Source organism: Chrysochloris asiatica, unplaced genomic scaffold (assembly GCF_000296735.1).
Source record: "Chrysochloris asiatica unplaced genomic scaffold, ChrAsi1.0 scaffold00047, whole genome shotgun sequence".
Classification (NCBI taxonomy): Eukaryota; Metazoa; Chordata; class Mammalia; order Afrosoricida; family Chrysochloridae; genus Chrysochloris; species Chrysochloris asiatica.
The window spans coordinates 1,888,249-1,914,169 of record NW_006408565.1 but is presented as its reverse complement, the minus strand read 5'-3'; the positions used below and the strand labels follow the sequence as shown (position 1 = coordinate 1,914,169).

The 25,921-nt window shown below is 41.9% G+C and overlaps 1 protein-coding gene across 3 annotated transcripts in view; it reads right to left on the bottom strand.

Annotated features, from left to right (window-relative positions):
* Window positions 1-516: 516 nt before the first annotated feature.
* AK2 (adenylate kinase 2) overlaps window positions 517-25,921 on the bottom strand; it is a 25,788-nt gene continuing 383 nt past the window's right edge. The window contains exons 2-7 of one of the 3 annotated variants that reach the window (XM_006862140.1): window positions 11,990-12,115; window positions 9,532-9,642; window positions 9,332-9,402; window positions 4,331-4,403; window positions 2,530-2,725; window positions 517-615 (exon numbers count right to left, since the gene is read on the bottom strand). In XM_006862140.1, the coding sequence (XP_006862202.1) occupies window positions 611-615; window positions 2,530-2,725; window positions 4,331-4,403; window positions 9,332-9,402; window positions 9,532-9,642; window positions 11,990-12,115 (582 nt within the window). In that variant the 3' untranslated portion in view covers window positions 517-610. Of the gene's footprint in view, window positions 616-2,359; window positions 2,726-4,330; window positions 4,404-9,307; window positions 9,403-9,531; window positions 9,643-11,989; window positions 12,116-25,921 lie in introns of those variants that run through there. The other 2 variants (XM_006862139.1, XM_006862138.1) reach the window with 2 other exon arrangements.

Here is a 25,921-nt window from a genome sequence, read left to right as displayed (position 1 = left end):
CTCAGTGGCAAGGGAGGGAAGAGAGTGAGACTCGCCTGCCCACCCCTCCCCATGACTCCAGTCAACTGGATTCACCGAGCCACCATCCTGTGAATACACCATGGATCTCTTTCAAAAGTGGAGATGAATTTTTGATTTCATGCTGTGGGGAATCAGATTCAGTAGTCCAAGTCTTCCTATTCCAAGTTATAGGGAAGACAGTACAATAGTTTATTTTCCTGCATTCTTGGACTGGCAACTCATGAGGTTCTGAGATGAAAGCTGAGGTCTGAGGGCACCAGCTTAAAAAGTGTCGTCACCAGTACAGAGTGAATGAAAACCTGATTCCATAGAAATTGTAATACTGTTGTTCCCTATTTCTACCCACACTCCCCAATCACAGTATTGGTTTTTCATTAAAAATTAATTTTCTCCTTTCTTATACTTTTAACAACTCCCACCTTTGTGGAATCAAAACAAAACCAAACCCACCTCATTACAGTAACACTGCTGCTCTCCCCAATACACCTCTTGAGCCCCTGACCACCCTTCCCCTCTGCCCAGCACCTAAGAGCAGGGATCACGCCGCAGGGTGATGAGCAACGGTGCAGTCTCGCTTGGCCTTCTGTTACTAGGCTGAAATAGAGAGGAAACAAGAAAACAAAACGGGATTTTAAAAACCAAACAAATTCAGAGATGGTTGGCATGCATGCCCCAGCAACCAAATGCATTCAACCCTGGCTGTTTCTCTGCCAGTCGAAAGTTTTCATGGTCTGTTGAGGTTAGGGCTCTGGAATTAAATAAAACACAGATTGAACCCTAACCACCCTGAAAAGGGCAGAGGCATCCTGTGGCCTGTTAGTTCTGTGTATGCACGTGGATGGACAACAAATATCTGAGCAAAAATTGTGCATGTTCAGTTAGTAAGCACGCAGCAGCCTCGACTTTTGATGCCTACAACTGTCTCCCATCAAAGAAAGTAGACTCCCAAGATTCATGAGGTCACCCTCACCCAGAGAAGGGTCCCAGTTCTCTGCAGGTACAGCTAACAGTTGATAGTTTTGGATTTATTCTTCCCCACCCATTCCCAGAAGTCATGTGATTCCCAGAAGCACATACCACCAGACTGGATTTCCATTAAGATAGGGTGGAATTAGTTTACAGCCAGAGAAACAAGACATAGCAGAGCCAGTAGACACTCACTTGGATCAGAGAAAGAGGAAAGCAAGAAGGCCACATACCCATACCCCACTTCCACGTGGACAGGAATAAGCCCTCTGGTAGCCCCACCGATAGCAGGAGAACTCCGGTCAGCTGGGGCTGGGCACATTAGAGTCCATTCCATGCAGCCAGTAGATTACACTGAGGTAGGTGGTATTATTTACTGGACCTGTCACTGACTTACTAATGGTTTTTCCAAGGTGGCTCTTTTTTTTTCGGTCCCTCACAGCAGTCTATTAACTCATCTGTTTGCCACAAATCAAAGCCAGAATCCAAAGGGCCCAGCATGGATCCCAGGAACACTTAGTGGTTGGGGAACTGAGGTTATGAATAAAAGTTGATGGCTGCCCTAAGTGAGCTCTTTTCAAGGAGTATTTGTGGCCCCTGCCATCATGAAGTAAGGGGAGAGGCACAGGATCTGGAAGGGGAAGGACTGAGTTTAAAAGGGACACAGTGATTTTGGTTTTATACCCTGGAGGAACTGGGGCTGAACATATTTTAATCAAATAAATCCAGGAATAAGTCACCCCTAAATCACTGCTTTCTTTCCATTTGGAAACATAAGGAAACCTAAAAATGAAATCAAACAAACCTACCCTGGTCTCTCTTTGGAGAAGTGGATTTGGATGTCCCTGGTGTGGGGCTATAGGATAAACACTGGATTGTAAGGTCGGCAGTTCAAACCCACCAACCGCTCCTTGGAAACCCTGTATAGGGTTGTATGGTGATACCCTCTTATAGTGATTTCTGGAATCTGTGATTGTCTTTTTTCTTCCATTTAGGGAAAAAAAAAAGAATGATCCCTATTCACACACTGACTCATGTGTCTTTTTACTGTGGGCTAGAAAACAAATGGAATTCCCTGCCAACAACCTGCCATTAGGACTTTTGACCCTACCTGACTTCATGTGATCCTGGGCTTTTCCTGGTCAGCTGCTGGAGATGGGATATATAACAAGTTTTGGATTTGGGATGCCTGGTAAATACCTAGGTTAATTAATTTTCATCAAACAATAAAACCAAGGGTGTGGCACAGAATTAAACTGCTGATAAAGCAACCTAGCCTGTAATTTAAGAAGTAGGAGAGTGTACACATATTTATACTCACACTCACACACACACACACACAGATGAGATGAGAGTTGCACATACACTAAAAATACATCAAGCAAAATGCTTCTTTAATCAGTACATCAGATGATAATCTTGCTGGTCTGAGTAAACTTCCCTCTGTCTGTCCTTCCAATCCTGCTCCTCCTCAACAGGGAAAGGAAAAAGAAAGGAATTCATTTTGGACCCAACATTAGATAAACATAACCAAGTCTTTACATGTGACTTTGGAGAAGGCTGCTAGGATGCTTGCAAACACGACATCAGGGGTCTGGGACGCATCGATGGCACAGTGGATGCCGCGTTTCCGGTAGTAGTCCACCAGTGGGGTGGTCTGAGTATGGTAGGCTTCCAAGCGGATTTTCAGGGCCTTCTCATTATCATCTGATCGGCGGATCAGAGGTTCTCCAGTGATCTGAGAAGAGGAAGAGGCAGAGCTGTTAACAAGGTTTCCTAGCTGATGCCAGATGCAGATTTGAGAAGGGTCCATTCTGTCCAGATGTTATCTGATTCCTGATTCCACAAGAGGAAAGAGAGATAATCTAAACCTCTCCGACAAGGAACTGCTACTCCCAGAGGTGGACCAGCTGGTTCAAAAAAGTCAGTTGTCAGAAACAGCAATGTGGGGAAAGGATTTCTTGAGAGAAAGATGGGCACTGCCTTTCTCTTGTAGCTTTGTACTCTCATGATGAACATGATTATGATCAGAAGCAAAATGCAAGGAAGATAGAGGTCCCCTGAGAACAGGAAAATATATTGAAATCAGAGATGCATTAGCAACCATAATCTGCCTAAGTATTTAGTGCATTAACTAGAGTGTCACCCCATCAAACGTCTAAACGTGCCAAGTGAACTCTGTGAATGGTAGAATGACCAACTTTGTGAGATGCACTTGTATTTGTAGAATCAGAAGGACCTAGTGAACTCATCTCATGACTAAGATAAATCCAGGAAATTCTTACTGTTGCCTGTATGCTCTAAAACAGATCACATGGACTATTCATGGCAAATGTTAACTGTTGTTAGGTGTCTTTAAGTTGGTTCCGATTCATACCAACTCTATGTACAAGAGAAGGAAACACTGCCCCGTCCTGTGCCAGACTCCCACTCACCACTATGTTCGAGGTCAATATTATAGCCTCTGTGTTAATCAACCTTACTTTCTTTTTCACCGACCTTCTACTTTACCAAGCATGATGTTCTTTTCCAGGGACTGGTCCTGTTTCTAAGGAGCATTCTGGCTGTCCTTTTTTCCAGACAGATTTGTTTGTTCTGCTGGCAGTTCATGGTATATTCAGTATTTTTTTCACCAACATCATAATTCAAAGGCATTACTTCTTCTTTGGCCTTCATATTCATTGTCCAGTTTATACAGTAAACATGCAAAATTTGTATGAGACTTTCCCCTTTACTTTGACAAGGAGCTGAACACTCGTAGGAACTTGTTATTATTAATCTAGTTAAGAGATTTCGAATCAGTAGAGTACAGCAGAGTATTCCCTAGAAGAGAGGACTCTTCTGAGATTGGCCAGCAAGCTTCTCTTCAAGTACTGTTTCCTCACCTCTAATTCTGGGCTTCTACGCGTAGTGGTTACGAATCGGGCTGCGAACCTTAAGGTCAGCGGTTCGAAACTACCAGCCGCTCCGCGGGAGAAAGATGAGGCTTTCTACTCCCGTAAAGATTTACACCCTCGGAAACCCTGTACAGGGTCGCTATGGGTCGGAACCGACTCGACGGCACTAAACAACAACAACAACAACAGGACAGATGAGAGAAATAAGCTAGGCCCCGGGAAGGAAGTTACCTCAAGGTCAAGAAATAAACCTCCTGGGGAGATACTGTGTAGATAGTCATAGCGCTCTTGACTTACTTGGTAGTGACATTTCTCCTTGTGAAGTTAAGTTAGTAATGTTGGTGGAAATAAAGGGAAGATGGAAAGAGTGGATACAGAAAAGGAAATAGCAAAAGAAGAAGTGGAGAGGAAAGGAAGTGAAAATTTCCTGTTGTGAGTTCACATACATCATCTTTCATGGGCTCCTTTGGGGGGTTGAACTCCTCGTGGTAGGAACGGCCACTCATGGGGTGAATCAACCTGAAAGACATCAAATGAATATGAGTCAGGTTGCCTGAAAGTACAGCCCCAGGGTTGCCCAGGTGACAAGCATAGACAGAGAAACTGGACTTGAAGGATTTTCACCCAGCAAAGACCCAAAAAAAAGGCATTTATTGCTTAGGAAAATAACAGCTTTCAGAAGAGCTAATGCCACAGTAGTATGTGTTTTTGAGTATCTGGCTCAAGAAGCCAATTGCTGCATAACAACCTAATTCAGGACTTGAGAGAAAGAATTCTGGTGCTGTTTTCACACAGTTAACCATCTATTTATCAGTTCATTCAGCAAACATTAAGTGCCTGGTCTGATTCAGGTCTTAAGCTGAATCCAGGGGTTTTAAAGAAACCAGTTAAGATCCTTGCTCACAAGCAGTGATTAATTTAGGAGGAGACAAAAACATGGAATAAAATTCATAAATGAGATCATTCTCTACTAGAGATTTGTACAAAGTGCTATGGGTGACAGATGACAGAGAAATTAACCCTATTTTCCAACTTAATTTGGCTACAAAACCAGAAAGATGCCACAGGAAAAATATGCCCCATGGATACCACCAGCCAATACAGCACACCTTTCAGGTTACACAGTTAAAGGACAGACTAATTATAGGGCAACATTAAATAAATCATGGAATAAAGAACCAAGAACAAGCATTTATCTAAGCCCCCTGAGGCAACATATCCATGGTCCTGATTTTGAGTGGCTACACCTGGTGTGGCGCTGTGGGTTAATGTGCTAGATTGCAAGGTTGGTTTGAACTGCAAGGTCAGCGGTTCAAACTCACCAGCTGCTCCTTGGAAACCCTATACAGGATTGCTGAGTCGGAACTGACTCAACAGCACCACCAGCAGGCCAGAAACCTAGGACAGGAAGGAAGCAGGCTAAACACTGCTCAGCAGTCAGGGTTGGCTTGAGTTCAAGCAGTTTCCCAATGTAGAGCCAACCAAATGTTTGCTTATTTAACTGATAGCATAGTGGCTCTGCTCACGAAGGTCTGTTAGACAAGAGCTTCCCAACATTTTCTACACCATGGCACACACAAAGATACTTGTACAAACTTGGGGGTAAACAGAAGAGGCTATTTGTTTCTCCTGGGGGAGGTACCACCATCTCAGACTCTTTCCCAATGCTCTGATGTCTGAGGGGATCAATATCTTGGCATATCAGTTGGGAAATTCTGTGTTAAGACTACTGAAGCCATTCAATAGTGATAATTGTTATCATGACTAATTGTGACTGTCACAACTGTAAAGGTAGAAGTTGTGTAACAAAAAGGGGGGGAGTAGTTAATGTTACAGTCCAGGAACAGAGGACCCTAGAACCATCAAGAGAGAAGAGCACTAGTGGAATGTGGGATCCTAACCAGAAAAGCAGCAACACCAGGGATGGAGGCAGAGATGATGACATGGGGAGATGGAGCAGCTGAGGACTCTAGACTCATGGAAAGAGAAAGGCTGTGTGCTGGTGGCCAGGAGGATGGCTTGCAGAATGTGCTCTTTTGTTGTTTAAATGATCGTATATTCCTGAGTGTTTTTGTGTGCATCAAAAAAAAAAAAAAAAGAGAGAGAGGCAATAGAAGTTAGAAGCAAATACTATTAACAGATGGTTCATGGAGGTGTTTGTAATCATTGCAATGAATCAAAATACGATTGTTTGAGTGCAAAACTGATGTTCTCCCATGTAAACTATCATTCAATTCAAAATAAAAGTGTTAAAAAAATACTGAAGCCATATTTTGATAAAAGTGACGCTTTAACTGTGGCATATTGTTTTGGGGGCAGGTGGTCTATCTATGGCACAAGGTGGGAGAGGAGTGTTGGGGGAAAGGAAATAAGCTGCACTGAGCAGTGAGTATGACTGTGACTGTCATTATGTACCGTGAGGTCAGGACTTTTTTACATGAGCCCTTGCAGGGGCTCCTCTGGTGGTCACTTCAGCCACAGCTTTCCCTTGGGTATGGTATCTATTGGACCATGGTATCTATTCTCCATCTGCAGAACAAGGCACATAACAACCCAGACTGCAACAAATCCAACACTCTTCTTTCTACATCTTCTACTTATTCCAAGATCCCTTTGACTCTTCAGTTACACAAAACATATTGTTCTTTCCCCACTCACAAAGATCATTTTAAGGCTCATTTCTTGGATGGGAAAGAAATAAAGAAAGTGCAATTTCCAAGTACTTGATTGGGACTGGTCTCAAGTGCCAATCAGAACAGTGTTACAAGTCACTGGGCCTGGCCTGGAGGAGGTAATGGCATGGAGGGATCAGCTATCTCCAGTGTGACACACTGTTGTTACTGAGTGCTGTCAAGTTGGTTCTGATTGACAGTAACCCTATATAGGGTTTCCAAGCAATTCAGTGCTTATCCTACAGTGCCACACCAGAGCCAACACTGAATATTCAAGAAATAAAGTAACACCTCATAAAATTATTAGAAATGAAGCCAGAGTTAATTCAGATGATGGTTACATTGGGCTCTTCTATCACCTCAGGTTTAAATAAGATTCTTATTAAACCAACTAGTTCCTGCCTCTTTTTTTCCAACAATTACTGTAAATGGACTAACAGCCAGAAAGCATGCTTTTGGTGCTAGTACTGTCATTGATCTACTGAGTGAACTTGGAAAAACACCTTTACCAGTCTAGCCTGCCTCATTCTTTCTTTGTGAAAGAGGTGTTCAGACTAAACCATGTCACTCACAAACTGAGGGACCCTCTAGAATGGCTGTTCCCTACACTCAACCCAGCTCCAGGCCTCCATCATTTCACATGTGGGTCATGATCAGGCTCTTAGATGGGGCTCTTGCCTGCTTTTCATCCCCACTTTAACCTGCATGCAGGACCAAGTTAACGTTCTGGGAATGCTGTTTTTGCCGACGATGCCTCTTGAGAGTCTTTGTCAAGTTGACTTCTTCGGCTCAGTAGACCTTCCCATCAGGCTGCCATTAAGCTTTCCCAACAGCACTCACTCTACTACCAGTCTCCCAGCCGACTCCTCCAACTTGGTGTAGACATGTCTGTCCCCAGTCCCAGCTAGAATCATAACCCCTTCCTCCCTAGCTCTATTTCAGTCCTGCCTTTATTCCATTCTGGGAAAGCTTCGCTGAAATCCTCATCCAAGAAAGTAAGATCTGACATTACTTTTCCTAGTCAGTCTTCCGCCCCTGGACTTCCTACTATACCATAGAGCCCAGCAGAGCTCATGTTTGCAAATACTCAAGAGGTCAGAGATGGATCTCTCATTCAGTTCTTCTGTATCACCTTCTGGTCTCCTTGTGCTGGTTCCTAGCACTGTGTTGTATACAAAGCAGGCATCTGGGAAGCTGGGCCAATCAAATCAAAGGTCCCTGGTGTTACCTGGTTCTACTAACTTCTCCCCTTTGCACCTCAGAGAGGCCAGCCCTGGTAATGCCTCTAATTGTTAGTTAGCCTTCTTGGCCTAAATCAACTTTGCTTGTCTATTCTGTACCCAATGGGAATGCAAAGAAGTAAAAGACAAGGCCCCTGCATTGAAGGACTCTATGAGATAGTTAGAAACCTTTGCAGGCATTTGAAAAGAAATTAAATTAGGTGATCCCACCCCCACCATGTGTAGACATAACTTCTTTGCTATCTGCAGTCTCTCCTTGAAATAATAGACTATAGAAACATGGACAAATGTTGAACCTCATTGGAAAATAATAGTAATAAAATTGAAAATATCTCTCTTCTAATTAAATAAAAAAACACAGAAGTACTATGATGATCACAGCATCAATCTAGCAGCAGACGATCAAAAATGTAGAACAACAGGGGAATAATGAAATAAATGACAGTTCATCTACTGAGGAACCTATCAGGCAGTAATTAAAAATAATGGCCACAGATGTCTGTCTCAAAAGGGTGAGGCGACTACTTTCCTGACACTCGATTAAAATAATAAAGAAAGAAAACAGCAGTAGCCCACAAAGAGAATGGGAGAACCCACCTGTAGTCAAGAGCTTCCAACACATTTCTGGAAGGCATAAAGCAGATGGGAGAATGACTGGGAAAATAAGACAGAAAGTGTAGTCTAAAGCGCTATTGGACTCCTGGTGTGGTGCTGTAGAATCAGCACTGGACTGTGAATCACAAGGTCAGCAGTTCAAACCCACCAGCTGCTCCTTGAAAACCCTGTATAGGGTTGCTATAAGTTAGAACTGACTCACTGGCTCTTAACAACAATAACAAAGTACTAATGGTCTTTCAGAATAAACATGTTCTAAAGGAAATTAATTTCTGTGCTCAATGTTGACTTCTGAAAAGAAACTCTAAAGCAAAACACACACACAAAATAAAAGTGGTCTTGGCAAGGTGGCTTGGACTATGAGCAATTTTCTCCTCTATTTTCTAAACTTGATGCAGATAGTTACATTATTTTTATAATTATTAAAAAGCCTACAGCAACATATGGTAACTCTTAACTGAAATCAGGTAAAAAAAAGTACTGAAAGAGATACACATTTAAGACATGAACATTTCTTGAGTACCTATTATAAACAGAGCAAGGCTCTGAACTATGCATCTTATGTTATCTGACATGAATACTAGTTCCTTAAAGTAAGTACCATTAACTCAACAGAGGAGGAAAGAGCCTTAGACAGGTTACGAAACTTGCCTGAGGTCAGAGTTACAAGGTGACCGGCCTGAGGTGTGGTCTGACTTCAAATCTCTTGCTTTTCTCTCCATATCCCCATCTTATGTCACCACTTCAGCAGATATCACCAAAAAAAACCAATCTATGTTGAAATGGTACTAATCTTCAGACTGAGATCTGGATAGAGCAATTCCCACAGTTTGACAAAGTCTGAGAAAGTCTGAGAAGAAGGAATCTTCCTATTGGGAGTTCAGGAGACAAATACCTTCCTGTGATTCTCCGGATGAGCAGTGAGTCTGGGATACTGAATTCAATCACAGAATCAAGCTTCTCTTTCCTCTTCACCATGAGGTCGTCGAGCTGTAAGAGAGTGTGCGGCCCACCTAAGCTACCAGAACTCAATGAAACCCATCTCCTTCACAGAAATTAAGAGATAAAGGGCCAGAGTTAATTTGCATGCAGTGGTGACACAAAAGCTAAGCCACCCACCATTTCTGCCTGCCTCACAGTCCGAGGGAAGCCATCTAAAAGAAAACCATTCTTGCATAAAGGGGTCTCCAAATTCTTCTCAATGAGTTCCACCACCATTTCATCGCTCACCTAGAAATCAAGAACAAAACAGGCTTGAGTTCAAATCCATTAACCATATGACAAGAGCCCAATTCCAGAGTCAAAGGTTTACAACTGCATTGCCTAACGACTGGTGTGGTACAGCAAGATAACCACTGGATTGGTAACTACAAGGTCAGCAGTTCAAATCCATCAGCTGCTCTATGAAACTCTATATACAGGGTCACTATGAGTTAGAACTGACTCAACAGCATACAACTACAACAACAACAAACCAGATTACCAAACAGCATGTCTTCTTGACCTCACAGAAACAAACACCAGAGCAAATGTGGAGTGGCTCCGTTTGGAAGATCCAGATTCCAGATTCATTATTTCTATGATTGCCCTGTACACATTCTTTTTTCCTTAAAATTCTCCTACATTCTAATGATCCGGGTGAGAGAAAATCCTACTGCCTTTCACTCCCTGAGGAACTTCATCAATGTCTTAGGTCTTAAAGAGCTCTCCTGCCACTAGCTTCAGTGTCCTAACCATAAGATAACAGTCTACCAACAATCAGCTGTCCTCAAGACACAAGAAAGACAGGTTATGTAGCTGAAAGGGCACTTGAAGAGGGCTTCAGGAGGAAATGTCTCTAAAAATCCCAATGAAAACCCTTCCCAGATTTCAAAAAGGTCCTGGGCTTTCATAGAAAGAAAAGGTACCCTGGTAGTACAGTGGGTTAAACACTGGGCTGCTAACCAATAGGTTGATGAGTTCGAACCCATAAGGTGCTTCTGAAGCAGAAAGATGAGGCAGTTTGCTTTAGTAAATATTTACAATCTCAGATACTCTCAGACAGGAATCCTAGTGTGGTACTGTGGGTTAATGTGCTAGATTGAAAAGTTGGTTTGAACCGCAAGGTCAGAGGTTCAAGTTCACCAGCCACTCCTTGGAAACCCTACACAGGGTTGATATGGGTTAGAACCGACTCGATGGCACTTCACACAACAGATACCCTCTAGAGTAATTCAGTTCTGTTCTATAGGGTCTACAGAGTCGTTTTGAGTTGGAATTGATGGCAGTGGGGTTGTTTTATGGTTTTGTTTTTTTTAACTAGAAAGAAAAGCTCTCAGCCTGTTTTACGGTGAAGCCTGCTCAATTAAGCAGTTAATATTCTTATCTCCCAAGACCAGCTATGAACTTAGGGACAAAGTGTAAGTGAAGGCTCGAGACAATTTCATTGCCACAGCCCAGTGTTTTCTCAGTACAGGATCTTCTTCCAAGATCCAAAGTCCAAAACATCTAGCTTTCTGGCTTCATGCAAGGCCTCACTAATTCCAAGGGAGAGGAAAATGGGGGCAGGCAGGTGGACAGGGGGCACCATTTGACATAGCTAAAGAATTTGAAAGGTGAATAGAAGATAAGTTGGGGATAAAGGCAAATCCAGCACCTTCCCCAACCAACATTCTAAGATACTTAAAGACCAGAGGACCAAGGGCAAAGTGACGTCTGAAGTCAATTCCTAAAGGCTGAGCCCCAATATAATGCAGTTAGAACTAAGCTACAGCACTACCTATTTTCCACATATAACACATCTATATAAACAGTGTGCACACACATACAAAGTGGCTTCAAAAAGTTTGGAAAAAATTCTACTATCTTTGAACTTCAGTTTTCCATGAACATTTTGAAGTCCCCTCGTATAATATGTGCACAGTGTGCATAGGAAGCTCACATGCCAGGGAGCTGTGAAGTTTGCAAACCAACCAACCATAAAACACATGCAGTCATTGCCTAAAAATATATTAATAACATTTACTGGGTAATGGATTGGACTGGCTGAATCAAACAGTCTTAAAACTAAAAGAAAATGTTATTAGACCCCCAAACAGGAACGATTACATTCATTACAACTACCAGGTGACACCCCTGTAAAGATACACAGAACGTAGAAACATAAAAGCAAGTTAAAAACTACTTCTGGGGCTTCACGAGTCCTCGCTTGAAAATTTATCCTTGGTTTTTGCCTTAATAATGGCAATTTCATTTTTGGCCCTAAAAATTGGACCCAAAATACTCCAGGCACAAAGGAATTGCAAGAATAGTGAATAAAGTAAGTAAAAATAAGTAAGTGCTATAAATTCAGAATGAAATAACTTGCTACTCTAAAAGCCCATGTCAGTCAGTATGTTAAAATACTCTCTAGCCCATGCCGGTCCAAAAGAACTTTCTGGCTGGTGCATACAGACAATGTAGCTAGTGTGACTGAAGAACTGATGGTTAATATGTATTTAAATATAACCAGTTGCCCGGCTGCTGACTACACGGGACAGTGCAGGTTTACACTCTGAGGAATAGTTACACTCACACACACTGCTACCACCAAACCTACCAGTTTCCCAGCATCCATGGTTGCTTTCAGCTTTTTTCCCAGCTCTGAACCAGAAGCCACCATGGCTCTCAGCATGTCCCCAGTAGCCAAATGGCAAACACAGAAGTTTTCGGCCAATTTGGGTGCCTGTGGAGAGAAAGACAGGTCCTGAAATCAGACTGCCTGGTGAATCTGGTCTAGTCACTTATCAGTTGTGAGAACTCAGGCAATGCCTACAATATAGGGATAATAATACCTTTCATTACAGTGAGGGGGCTGAAGAACAAAGAAGAGAGGGGGAACACTGAGACAGGTTTGCATGGGCTAAATGGGACAGAGGTAAATAGTGAAGCAAGCTCAACCTTGGGACAATAGGACTCTGTGATACAGGGATACAAGCAGAGTCTGAAGAGGGGAAATAATACCAACATGCTTGACTGTCTTATGAGTATTGATTTCCCTTGCCTACTATTGTAAAATAGATACTTGAGTGGGTTAGAAAGGAATGTCATGAAACATGATTACAGAAAGCTTATAAGCCCACCTGGGTAATGGATTGGACTGGCTGAATCAAACAGTCTTAAAACTAAGAGAAAATGTTATTAGACCCCCAAACAGGAACGATTACATTCATTACAACTACCAGGTGACACCCCTGTAAAGATACACAGAACGTAGAAACATAAAAGCAAGTTAAAAACTACTTCTGGGGCTTATATAACTGATTTGTTGTTGTTATGTGCCATGGAGTTGGTTCCAACTCATAGAGACCCTGTACAGGGTTTCCGAGGCTGACTGGAATAACTAAAAGGTGTTCTATAATTTGCCCAGTGAAATACTCCTCTTGCAGAGCCTTTGCAGTGTACAGGACCTTAGGTGGAATCCTGAGCCCCATCCAGAACTTCCTAAGGTGGGACATTCCCACTAGAAAGGACAAGCAGACCAGTCTGGAACAGCTAGAGTGATAGAAGATACATCTTTCAAAGCAAGATCATCAGGAAAAACCCAAAACAAAAATGGCAGTTTATGACTGGCCACTACAAAAATAAGCAAGTGTTTGCTGGGGAGCCATCAAGGCAAGCAATCAAGTCCCTTCAGGACAAACCCCCCTCTAAGACAGAAACTCATAGGGAACACATAAGCAGGCATGCAAGCTTGTTGGTGACCGCATTGTCTACGGGTGAGTGGAAGAGGGGGAAAGGCAGCCATGAAGAAATAGGCTGAGTTCAACAACGTTCCACAGATTCCTATTGACCTGGAGATGAGAAAGAGGAAGGGCTCGTTGGTCCAAAGTGTAGTGAGACCTGGGGACACATGAGCCCCTGGACAAGGACATAGCCACAGAGGGCAAGAGCTGAGAGTGAAGCATCCAGCTGATATGGTGAGGAGAGATGCACAAGAACACCCAAACTTGCAGATTGTACCCATTTGACTTAGCCTCAACGGCTTGATAATCAGAACTTGACTAGATGATGATAAAAAAGAAGACAATTTTTGATAAACGAGTATAAACTGCTACAGTTTGATGAACTTGAACTATACTCATGGAGGTAATAGCTCAAAATACCAACAAAGAGGGAAGGAGTCTTCACATCAAGTATCAATGCTATCCCCTCTGTACACAGGATAGATGAGATGGGCAACTTAGATATTGGCTACCTAAAATGAGGGGGCAGTAAAGGTACGAAGTGATTGGCTTACAAGATTACAAGAGGGAGTTTAATTTAAGATTGTGTGGGGGAAGACAGAGTCCCCACTGAATAGTTTTCATCTTGTCTAGATGACTCTGGTAAAAAGAGATGGGGATAAGATTCTTATGATTCAATAGTGAGTAACTGTTATCATGACTAACGGCAACTGTCACAATCATACAGGTAGAAATTTTGGAACAAAAATGGGGGAGTAGTTAATAGTACAGTCCAGAAACAGAGGGCTCTAGGACCATCAAAGAAGAGCACAAGTGGAATGTGGGACCCTATCCAGAGAAGCAGCGACATCAGAGATGAAGGCAGAGATGGGGACATGGAAGGGGCAGCTGAGGACTCTAGATTCATGGAAAGAGAGGGACTGAGAGCTGGCAGCCAGGAGGCAGACTTGCGGAATGTGCCCTTTGGTGGTGTAAATTATTATATATGCCTAAATGTTGTTGTTTAAAAAAAAAAAGAGCTAAAATTAATAGAGAGAAATACTATTAACTGATGGTACATAGTGGAGATTATAATCATTGTAATGAAACAAAGTATATGATTTGTTGAATGTAAAACTGATGATCTGCCCTGCAAACTTTCACTCAATTCACAATAATATCTTAAAAACCTTCCATTATGTTTTAACGTACAACGATTACAGGGTGTAGTAAGAGTTACATGAGATAATGCATGTAAAGCACTTAAAGTGGTACACCCAGAACACAGGTGTGGCATTATAGGATAAGCACCGGACTGTTAACCACCAGCCGCTCTTCGGAAACCCTATACAGGGTCATCATGAGTCAGAATCGACACTAGGACACAGGGTAACAACAAGCACCATATAAAAAGCCATTATAAATATTAGCTATTATCACTGATTCCACTAATCACACTACTGACACATAAGCCTCAGTCTCCCTTATAAATGCGAAGAATAAAAAGAAAACCATCAACAATGCACACGAATGCTGTGCACTTTAAATGAGGTAATGCACAAGGGGGCATAAAAAAGTGTGGAAAAAACAATGGAACTTTTTGAAGCCTCCTTGGAAATAGGTGTGTGAGGCTCATGGACTGTAGTCATTGAGCCTGGGATGCAGCTGCAGACAGCCAGATTGAAGAATCTGGGTTCGCCTGCAGGGCAGATTGAGTTCTTCTCTTCCCGTCATCTACTGCTGTTGTTAAGTGCCGTTGAGTCGGTTCCGACCCATAGCAACCCTATATAGGGTTTCTGAGGAGTTATTGGTGAGCTTGAACCGCTGACCTTATGGTTCAAATGACTTTGCAGTCCAGTGTATTAACCCACAGCACCACACCAGGACTCCTTCCTGTCACTAGGTAACTGTATTTTGGTCAAATCATTTAACCTGTCAGGGTCTCAGTTTCCACATCTGTTTAAAATGAAGGCAAGCAAGGTTCCACATAAAGAGAGCTTGACAAATAGTACACACTTAAACATTAGTTTTAGGAGGCAGAATAGCCTTTTGGTTATGAGTCAAACTACATGGTTTTCAGACTCCAGGCCACCCATCACTAGATATGTAACTAAGAAAAGTTACTTTGCCTTTCTAGTTTTCAAACTTCCTCTGAGTAAAATGGAGATGGTAATAGGACCTACAGCAATGGGTTGATGAGAAAATCATATAGAATTTGGCACATAGTAAATTCTCAGTGTGTGTTAGCTGTTACTATGACCCCTGCTCTAAGTCCACATTCATTCATACAGAAAGAATACACTTATTGAATGCCTCTTCTAAAAATCCTGCTGTAAGCCAATAAAACAGATGAATAGGAAACACACACCCTCCTCAAAGAGTTCACAGTTTGGTGGACCATGCATCAGAGTACAGAATAAGAACAGTAAGAGACACTGGGCAGTTCAACATTTATAGTGGCAATAAAGAAGGCAGAGTTTATAGTGAGTGAATAGAACCAGTTCAAGAAGCAAAATACTTACCTTTCTGATGCAAACTTTCATAAAATAAGTAGATTTGAATCCCTGCTCAAACCAATTCCTTGAAAGTTTTTGTTGTTATGTGCCATCGAGTCTTGACTTACAGCAAAGGATGTTAGTAGAAATACCCCATAGGGTTTCCTAGGCTGTTATCGTTACAGGAGAAGATCACTAAGTCTTTTCTCTGTCGGAACAGCTGGTGGGTTTGAACCTATGATCTTTCAGTTACTGACCAACGGAGAGGTTAACCACTGAGCCACTAGGTATCAGAAGAGGTTTAGTAGTAGGTGGGGGCTTAATGCAGCAAATTCTGGCTTATGATTCATGGACTAATTCAATTCAAACTAAGAAATGACTGCATAGCAAAATGAAACCAGATGAGAAGAGGTTAAAACTTTGTACTCTGGAAAACCAATGAAGGTCAGGGCCCTCTCTTCTGGTCTTCCAGGCTAGCACTGCAGCCATCCTTCTAAAGAGCAGAATGGTCCTTTCTGCCAGTCTTTCTCTTTGGCTGTGGAAAGCAGCTTGGGCAGACAATTTGGAGGTCAGGCTTGCTTAAGGAGAAAGGAAAAACACCTCAGAGAAGAGCTGTTAGCATAGAACCTACTTGTTCCTACTTGTTCTATTTTTATCACCCCCAAACTGCAGGACTCTTGTGCGATGATGTTCCAGGTGACTGAAGTCTACAGCTGCATGGAATAACTCAGACCAATAAAAAGATATGGTAAAACGAAAAAATGACTCCTTTGTTTCCTGCTGGCTGCCTAGAGGTCAATATGATAGGCAGCAAGGAGTATGGACTTTGGAGCCTGAAGCCTGAAGCCTGGCTAAAGCACTCAGTAGCTGTGTGACGTTGTACTAGTAATTTAACTTCTCAGCGTTTCAGGTTCCTCACCAGTCAAGTGAGGATAATGTCCACTTTATACATACAGTAGACATGCAATGAAAAGAAAAAAAAAACCTTCCATGGTCTTCCTTCTTTGGATCATTTTTTCTGTGCAGATGCAGAAGAAGCCTGATGAACTATTTTATTATAATTGCCTCAGATTTCAAGCTTATGATTTAGGGCAGCATTTCTCCAACATGAACTTATACATGAATCACTCAGGGATCCTGCTAAAACGCAGATTCTGATTCCATAGATCCAGGCTGGGGCCTGAACATCTCTCTATGTGTCTAACAACCTTCCAGGGGTTGCTAGAATGAAGTACACTTTTAAATGGAAGTCTAGAGTCCGGGCAATCACTCAGTTACTGAGGGCTGGAATCACTTGTAGCTCACTAACCAACAATAAACTATTGCTGAGCCCAGGAGTCAGCTCATCACCACTAGGAGAGTCCACGAGGAGTGGGGCGCTTTGGGGGTTTCAGCTTCTTCATTCATAGGAGTATAGATAACAGTATCTACTTTCAGAATTATTGTGGGGATCTCATAAGATTATGTAAGTAAAAACATCTAGCATATAGGCTTGCAGTTAGAAAATTAAGGAAAATGATCAGTCATTTAGATTTGAATGAATCCTAAACACAACTGATTTCTCACCTTGTTATTATCTGTCTGCCTACAGTCTTTCCCACAACCATCTCTAATGCTTCTGTATACACAACTGGAATCATTTCCTGAAATACTTCTGGACACTCTGCCCTGGTCACCACTCCCATTCAGAAGCCTTCAACATCTCCCCAGTGGAACTGGAAAAAAGTCCATAATTTCTTACCTTGGCACTTACTGTCCTCCACAATCTACTTCCTAGGCATCTTAATTTCTGAATTTACTGGATACTGAAAATGGTTAATACACTTGACTCCTAACCAAAAGGCTGGAGGTTCAAGTCCATCCAGACATCTTTTGAAATTAAGTGTGCTGTGGCTCCTCTCTGCAGGAATGCCGTCTCCCTTCCCCTACTGGTCTCTTCTCTGTAGTCAAATTCTGACCACATCTTCCCCACCAAAAAATCTCCCAACTACCTTCTTCCTCTGTGGAGGAATTATATCAGCATTAGCTAACTTTGACTTTTTGCGATGTGCCAAGCAATTTTCAACGTCTTACAGTAATTATTATGTATAATACAAAATGAACTATGAGGTAGGAACTATTTTTATCTCCATTTTACAGGAGAAATACAGAGGCTAAGTTTCCCAAGATCACATAGCTAGTAACAAGAACTGGGAACTGGTACAAGATTGTCAAGCCCTAGCTCTCATCCATGACACTATATGGCTTTAAAAAAAAAAAAGCAAAACCCACCCACTCAGGAGCAAGGGACTACTGCCATGCTGAAATGGAGGCCCAGCATCGCCAGATCTTCTGATTTCTAGAATTTCAAGTGAAATATCACAAGTGAAAATCTTGTATGGCCAATTTATTATTCTGAAAGCTGACGAAGGAAACAATCAAAGCATTTATCCCATCTCCTCCATATTCACTACCACTCTGGTAACCAGTTGTTTGTTCCTCCCCTCTCCCATTTATTAGCTAAAATACTTCTATAGAGAGAAATTTGCCCTCAACCAAATAGTAGATAAGGGCAAAAATTTCTCTTTACAGAAATATTTTAACTAATAAATGGGGATGGGGAGGAACACCACCATTTTGCCACCCCAATAAGGAGCTCTGGTAGCGTACTGGTTGCAAATCAGGCTGCGAACCGCAAGGTCAGCAGTTTGAAACTACCAGCTGTTCCGCAGGAGGAAGATGCGGCTTTCTGCTCCCGTAAAGATTTATAGCCTCGGACACGCTGTACAGGGTCTTTATGTGTTGGATTCGACTCCACCGCACATAACCACCACTGGCGCTGTGGGTTAATGCACCAGACTGCAAAGCCGTTTGAACTGCAAGGTCAGTGGTTCAAGCTCATCAGCTGCTCCTTGGAAACCCTATACAGGGTCACTATGGGTCAGAATCGACTTGACGGCACTTGACAACAATAACAATGTATATATAAGGAGCTCTGGTAGTGTAGTGGTTACGAATTGGGCTGCTAACCTCAGGGTTAGGAGTTCAAAACTACCAGCTGTTCCATGGGAGAAAGATGAGGCTTTCTACTCTTGTAAAGATTTACAGCCTCAGAAACCCTGTACAGGGTCTCTATGAGTAAGAACCGACTCCACAGCACATAACAACAACATTGTATAAATATATGTTGTTAAGTGCTGTCGAGTCGGTTCCAACGCATAGTGACCCTGTATAGGGTTTCAAAGGTTATAAATCTTTGAGGAAGCAGATAAACTTATCTTTCTCCCAGAGTCACTGGTGACTGAATTACTGACCTTGTGTTTTACAGTCCAGTGTTTATCCTACAAAGCCACCACGCTCTCTAGGATATATACCAGGCTGAGTCAAAAATTTCCGGCAATCTGGCTGTAGGATTTATTTTAATCAACTTTTAGAAATGACAAATATATCATTTTTTTGACACAATCTCCTAGCTTTTCAACACACTTTGCTCATCTGTCAACAAGCTTTCATTCCCTTATTAAAAATATTTTAGGCTGAGCTGTGAGCCATGAATGCATCGCTGTCTTCACTTTGTCCTGAAAGGGCTGCTTTCAGGGGACCAAACAGGTGAAAGTCTGATGGAGCAAGATCAGAACTACAGGGAGGATGCTTTAACACCTCAAAATGAAGTTTTGCAGAGCTTCAGTCAACAATGTGGGCAGAGGTGTGGGTATGTGCGTTGTCATGCAAGATCACAATGCCCTTGGATAGCAGTCCTCTATGTTTAATCTGAAGTTTAGGCTTCAGTTCTGCAGTGAGCGTCTCACTGTAATGAGCACTGCCAATTGTTGATAGTGTTCCAATACAGGCTCTTGAGAATCTCAGAAAACCATAAGCATCAGTTTTCCAGCTGATGGTTAACTTTTGAATTTTTTCTTGTTCAGCAATTGAGGATGCTTCTATTCAATATGCTGCCGTTTACTTTCAGGCTCATAGTGGTGAATCCATGTCTTGTCACCAGTAACGATTTTTTAAAAGAAACTTTTAAAAACTTTTATCAGTTCAAATTTTGTTTGCAGATGTCCAAACACTTCTGTTTATGCTCTTCTGTGAGTTGTTTCGGTACTAATCTCGCATAAAGCTTCCAAAACCCAAGTCTGTCATGGATTATTTCACAGGCAGAGCCATGGCTGATTTGCAAATGATTTGCCACATAATCCACTGTCACTCGTCTATTCAACAGAATCATTTTATGTGCATACGCAACGTTGTCATCAGTCATGGATATGGATGAGCGCTTTAATACAACTGAAGTGTGGATAATTTTTGACTCACCCTCGTATATATGTGAGCGCTGACTGTAGGATATATATATATAATATATATGTAAACACACACACATATACAGGCCATCAGATGGGTTCCAACTCATAGTGACCCTGTGCACAAGAGAATGAAACATGGCTGTTGGTCCTGTGTCATACTCACAATTACTGCTATGTTGGAGCCTACTGTCACAGCCACTGTGTAAATCCATTTGATACATTTATGCATACTTATAACTGTGTGGGTCATTTACAGTTAACAAAGAGCAAAGATAAAGGAATAATGCGTGCCTGACCCAATCCATGGTATCTGTAACTGCCTCATGTTCATGTGAGGAGTCCTGGTGTTATCCTTGTAGGATAAGCACTGGACTGCTAACTGTAAGATTGGTGGTTCAAATCTACCAGCTGCTCTTCGAAACTATACAGGGTTGCTAGGTGTTGGAACAGACTCAAAGGCACTTAACAACAAACTATGCATGTGGAAGTCGGACAATGAATAAGGAAGACTGCAGAGATGTATGTATCCAAATTATGCTGGTTTGTTGTTATGTGCCGTCCAGTCGGTACCGACCCATAGTGACCCTGAACAGGGTTTCTGAGGCTGTAAATCTTTACGGGAGTAGAAAGCCTCATCTTTCTCCCGCAGGCAGCTGGTAGTTTCGAACTGCTGACCTTTACGGTTCGCAGCCTGATTCATAACCACTACGCTACCAGAACTCCTTGAATTATGCTGGTAAGAGAATATTAAAAGTACTGGGAGAGACTATTAAAAGTACCATGTACTGTCATAAGAACGAACAAATCTGTCGTGGAAGAAGTACAGCCAGAATGCACCTTAGAAGTGGGGATGGTGAGATTTTGACTCGAGTTCTTTGGACATGTTTTCTTTTTAATCCCATAAAGCCACAACTACAATTATTCTTACTGTTCCAACAGTAGAAAGGAAGGTTATAGTCTTCTCTGACCAATATCCATTACACACACCCTATAAACTAATTCATAATGATCATTTCTTTAAAACTCCCTGAATAAGTCACTCCATGTATAGAAATATACGGATGTGGGTGGAGGGAGGAGATGGGTGCTTTAAACACATATATTACATAATCTTCTAATTTCCAAGAGAACTTTTAGTCTATGGAGGCAAGACTTTGGTCAGTCTTGCTCATTTCTCTGTCTTCAAGGCAAGTGTTCATGGAATGCTGAGTAAAGTTGCTACTATACACATTTTTCATGTGAGAACACAGGTTCAGAAGTTATATAGTTTGCTAGACTATAAAACCTTTGTTTGCCCTTGTCTCAGCACTGGGATAGGTTGCTGTTTATTTCACAACTACTGAAAATTAACTTCAAAATAAATTAAGGGGCAAAAAAAATTGTTGTATTACAGTCACCCTGTTAATATTTGGTTACTCACAGCTAAAAGCTGGGCAGAGTCTGGGATTAAACATTCCTAGGTTGTCCTGGTATGGCACTGTGGGTTAATGTGCTGGACTGAAAAGTCTTTTAAGCTGCAAGGTCAGTGGTTCAAGCTCACAAGCCACTCCTCAGAAACCCTAAACAGGGTTGCTATGGGTCGGAACTGACTCTATGGCACTTAACAACCACCAACAATAGGCTGTTTAAGGATAAGCACTCAACCTCAAGGTTGGTTTGAACCACATGATCGGTGGTTCAAAATCATCAGCCGCTCCTCAGAGATCCTCTATAGGGTCGCTATGAGTCAGAACTGACTCGACGACATTTAACAACAGCAGGCTATTTAAAGATGATCTTAGGTCATAGTTTCAGGTGTTCATCCACTCTCCATTGTTCCAAAAAGTCTTGAGTCCATGACAATTTGAATTTTTGTTCTGCATTCTACCCTTTTGACCAGCATTTTTCAATAGACTCTTTGACCAAAATAGTAATGGTAGCCAGGCACTATCCATTTCTGTTTTCTGGGCTAAGGAGGCTGTTGTTCACGGATATAATTGGTCACACATTCCAGTTCCTCTTCCTAGTCCTCATTCTTCCTCCTCCTCTGTTGCTTCAGGTGAAGAGAGGCCATACAAGGAAAACTAGTTTTTCAAATTTATGCATCAACCACTAATATCAAAGATGAAGAAGTTGAAGACATTTTACAACTTCAGCAGTCTAAAATTGATCAACCACGCAATCAAGAGATGACAATTATTGGTGATTGGAATGCAAAAGATAGAAATAAAAATGTATCAGTTGTTGGAAAATATGGTCTTGGTGACAGAAACAACACCAGGGATCCTATGATAGAATGTTGCAAGATTAATGCCTTCTTCATTGCAAATACCATTTTTCAATGTAAATGATGAGTATACATATAGACTTCACCAGATGAAATGTATAGGAATCAAATCAACTACATCTGTGGAAAGAGATGATGGAAAAGCTCAATATCATCAGTCAGAACAAGGCTATGGACTGACCACAGAACAAATCATCAACTGCTCAGATGCAAGTTCAAGTTGAAGTGGAAGCAAATTAAAACAGGTTCACAAGAGCCAAAGTACAACCTTGGCAAAGTTGTTGTTAAGTGCTGTTGAGTCAATTCTGACTTAAAGACCCTGTATAGGGTTTCTGAGGCTTTAAATCTTTGTGGGAGCAAAAAGCATCATCTTTCTCCCATGGAGTGGCTGGTTGGCTTGTACTCCCAACCTTATGTTTTGCAGTCCAATGCTTATCCTCTGGAGCCACTGTGCTCCTGACCTTGAGTATATCCCATCTCAAGAACAGATCTGACATACTGAACACTAATGACTGAAGACTAGATGAGTTGTGAAATGATATCACAGACATTATACACGAAGAAATCAAAAGGTCATTAAAAAGACAGGAAAGGAAAAAAGGACCAAAATGGGTGTCAGCAGAGACTCTGAAACTTGCTTTTGCATGCAGAGAAGCTAGTGTATCTGGAAAAAAACAACGTAAAAGAGCTGAACAGAAAATTCCAAAGGGCAGCTGGAGAAGATAAAGTACTACAATGAAATGTGCAGATAGAAAACCAAAAGGGAAGACATACGCTCAGCATGTCTCAAGCTGAAAGAACTGAAGACAAAATTCAACCTTTGAGTTGAAATACTAAAGGATTCTATGGGTAAATAGTGAATGATGAAGGAAACCTCAAAAGAAGAGGGAAGGAACACACAGTCACTGTATCAAAAAGAATTAGCTAGCATATGATCAAGAATGGATAATATTAAAAAAAGTCCAGGTTGTACTGAAGGCATTAGTGAAAAACAAGGCTCCAGAATTAGAAGAATACCAACTGACATGCTCTAACAAACTAATACAGTGCTGGCAGCTTTTACTTGTTCATGCCAACAAATTTGGAAGACAGCTAACAGACCAACCAAAGAGAGATTCATTTGTGCCCATTCCAAAAAAAGGTTTTGCTGAAGATAATTTAAAAATGGTTACAGCAGTACGTGAACAGAAAGCTGTCAGAAATTCAAGTCAGAATTTCTGTGGAATGAGGGATATCAATGCTGATGTAAGATGGATCTTAGCTGAAAGCAGGTAATAACAGAAAGATACTTCCTGCGTTTTACTGACTATACAAAGGCATTTGGCTGTGTGAATCATAACAAATTATGGATAATATTGTCAATAACTGGAATTTCAGAATACTTAATTGTGCTCATATAGAACCTATACATAGACTAAGAAGCAGCTTGAACAGAAGAAGGGGATACAGAATGGTTAAAAACCAGGAAAAGATATGTGCCAGGGTTATATTCTTTCATGATACTTTATCTGTATGCTGAGCAAATAATCTAAGAAGTTAGACTATATGAAGAAGAATGAAGCATCAGGATTGGAAGAAGATGACACACCTTGCTTGCTGAAAGCCAAGAGGACTTGATGCATTTATTGATGAAGATGCAGCCTTCAGTATGGATTACAATACATTTCAACATAAAGAAAATAAAAATTCTCACACCTGGACCGAAAAGCAACATCACGATAAACAGAAAAGAATGAAGTTGCCAAGGATTTCATTTTACTTGGATCCACAATCAATGTCCATAGAAGCATTAGTCAAGAAATCAAAGGATGCATTGCATTGAGCAAATCTGATGAAAAAGATTCCTTTAAAGTGTTAAGAAGCAAAGAACTAAGGTGCACCTGACCCAAATTACAGGTATTTTTTTTATTACCTCACATACATGTAGCGTAGTGGTTAAGAATTGGGCTGCTAACCCCAAGGTCAGCAGTTCAAAACTACCAGCTGTTCTGTGGGAGAAACATGAGGCTTTCTGCTCCCGTAAAGATTTACAGCCTCGGAAACCCTGTGCAGGGTCACTATGAGTTAGAGGTACTTAACAACAACATGGTACTTAACAACAACATACATGTGAGAGATGGACAATGAATAGGAAGGCTGGAGAAGAACTGATGCATTTGAATTATGGTGTTGATGAAGAATATGGAAAGTACTACAGATTTCCAGAAGAAGGAACAAATCTGTGCTCAGAAGACGGTGGGATTTGGTCTCACATACTTTCGGCTTGTTGTCAGGAGGAAACAGTCCCTGGAGAAAGACATCATGCTTGGTAGAGGGTCAGCAAAAAGAAGCCTGTGAATTGGAACTGACTAGATAACAACAAAGGAGCTCTGGTAGCGTAGTGGTTACGAGTCAGGCTGCCAACCTCAAGGTCAGCAGTTCGAAACTACCAGTAGTTCTGTGGGAGAAAGATGAGACTTTCTGCTCCTATAAAGATTTACAGCCTCGGAAACCCTGTGTAGGGTCACTATGAGTCAGAACTGACTCCATGATACTTACCAACCAACCAACCAACCAACCAAGCAAGACAACAACAACTATAGGCTGTAAGTTACCTAACGAGTGAGACTGGCAGCCAGGAGTGAGGAGAGCTGTCAGTATTATAATAGGGCAAGGGGGCTAGTCCAAGGAAGAGTCAGCCTTGCCTAGGGAAAGAAAGAGAAAGTGGTCCTTCCTGACCTGGTGCCCAAAGACAAAAAGCAAAGGCAAAAAATCTCCTAGACCTTTCTTCTCCTCATGACTCACATTCACCTTTGATATTTATCTATTTACAACATCCCATCAAGGTCAAGTAATAGGCCATGTGTTGCAGGATGGGGACACAAGAATGAATAAAAAGGTCTGTTTGTCAAGACTTTGCAGCCTTATCAAGTTACTAGAAGAGAAGAGTGGGCCCAGAGAGGTTCCAGATCCCCATTCACTTGAGGGTTTAGAGTTTTCAGAAATTCCCTCTGTAAAGCCTAGCAACAAGAGCCCAAGTCCTGGGGGACAATACCAAACCCTAGGTTAAGAGGGGCCATCCATAACCCAACTTGGGGGCTCCCAAATCCTAAATGAAATAATAAATTCCAACTCTGATCTATATTATTAAAAGAAACAATAATAGATTAATCTTTGGCATTCTCTTCCCTCTAAATTGAGTCATCCTGAGCCTCTTAGCAACTCAAGCTATGGGGCAGGGGGGTCTCAGATCTCAAACCTAAACCACAAGCATCTCTAGTCCTTCATTTGACACTATTTAAAGGTTCAGACTCAGGGTCTAACCAGAACTCCATGGATTCCCCCCTCCAACTCCGCTCCAGCTTTTTGACAAGCAGGGGCTTCTCTCCCATCCCCCTAACCGAAGGCTTCACTTCTCAGCGTTACTCCTCATCAGCAAGCACGTGCCAGCCCCCACCTGCCCTCGCTTCAGGTGATATCTCGCCAATTCCCCTCATTAATCATTAAAAACCGTCCTGACTCCTGGTGCCTAGACCGTGACCCGGATACAGGGCAACACCCCCAACCCGCGTGGAATCTGGGCCCTAAAGTCCTGCCTACATTCAACCTGTAATCCAGATGACCAGGACTCAAACTATCCGTCCAAAGGGCTCAGCTTCCAACCCCGAACCTAGGCTCCCCCGGGCTCCCCAGCACCACACCTCAATACTGGGTGTCTCAAGGACTCAAATCCCAACTCAGACTCCCTCAATTTACAATGTGGTCCCTAGCCCAAACTCAACAGAACCCAGCCCCTCAGTT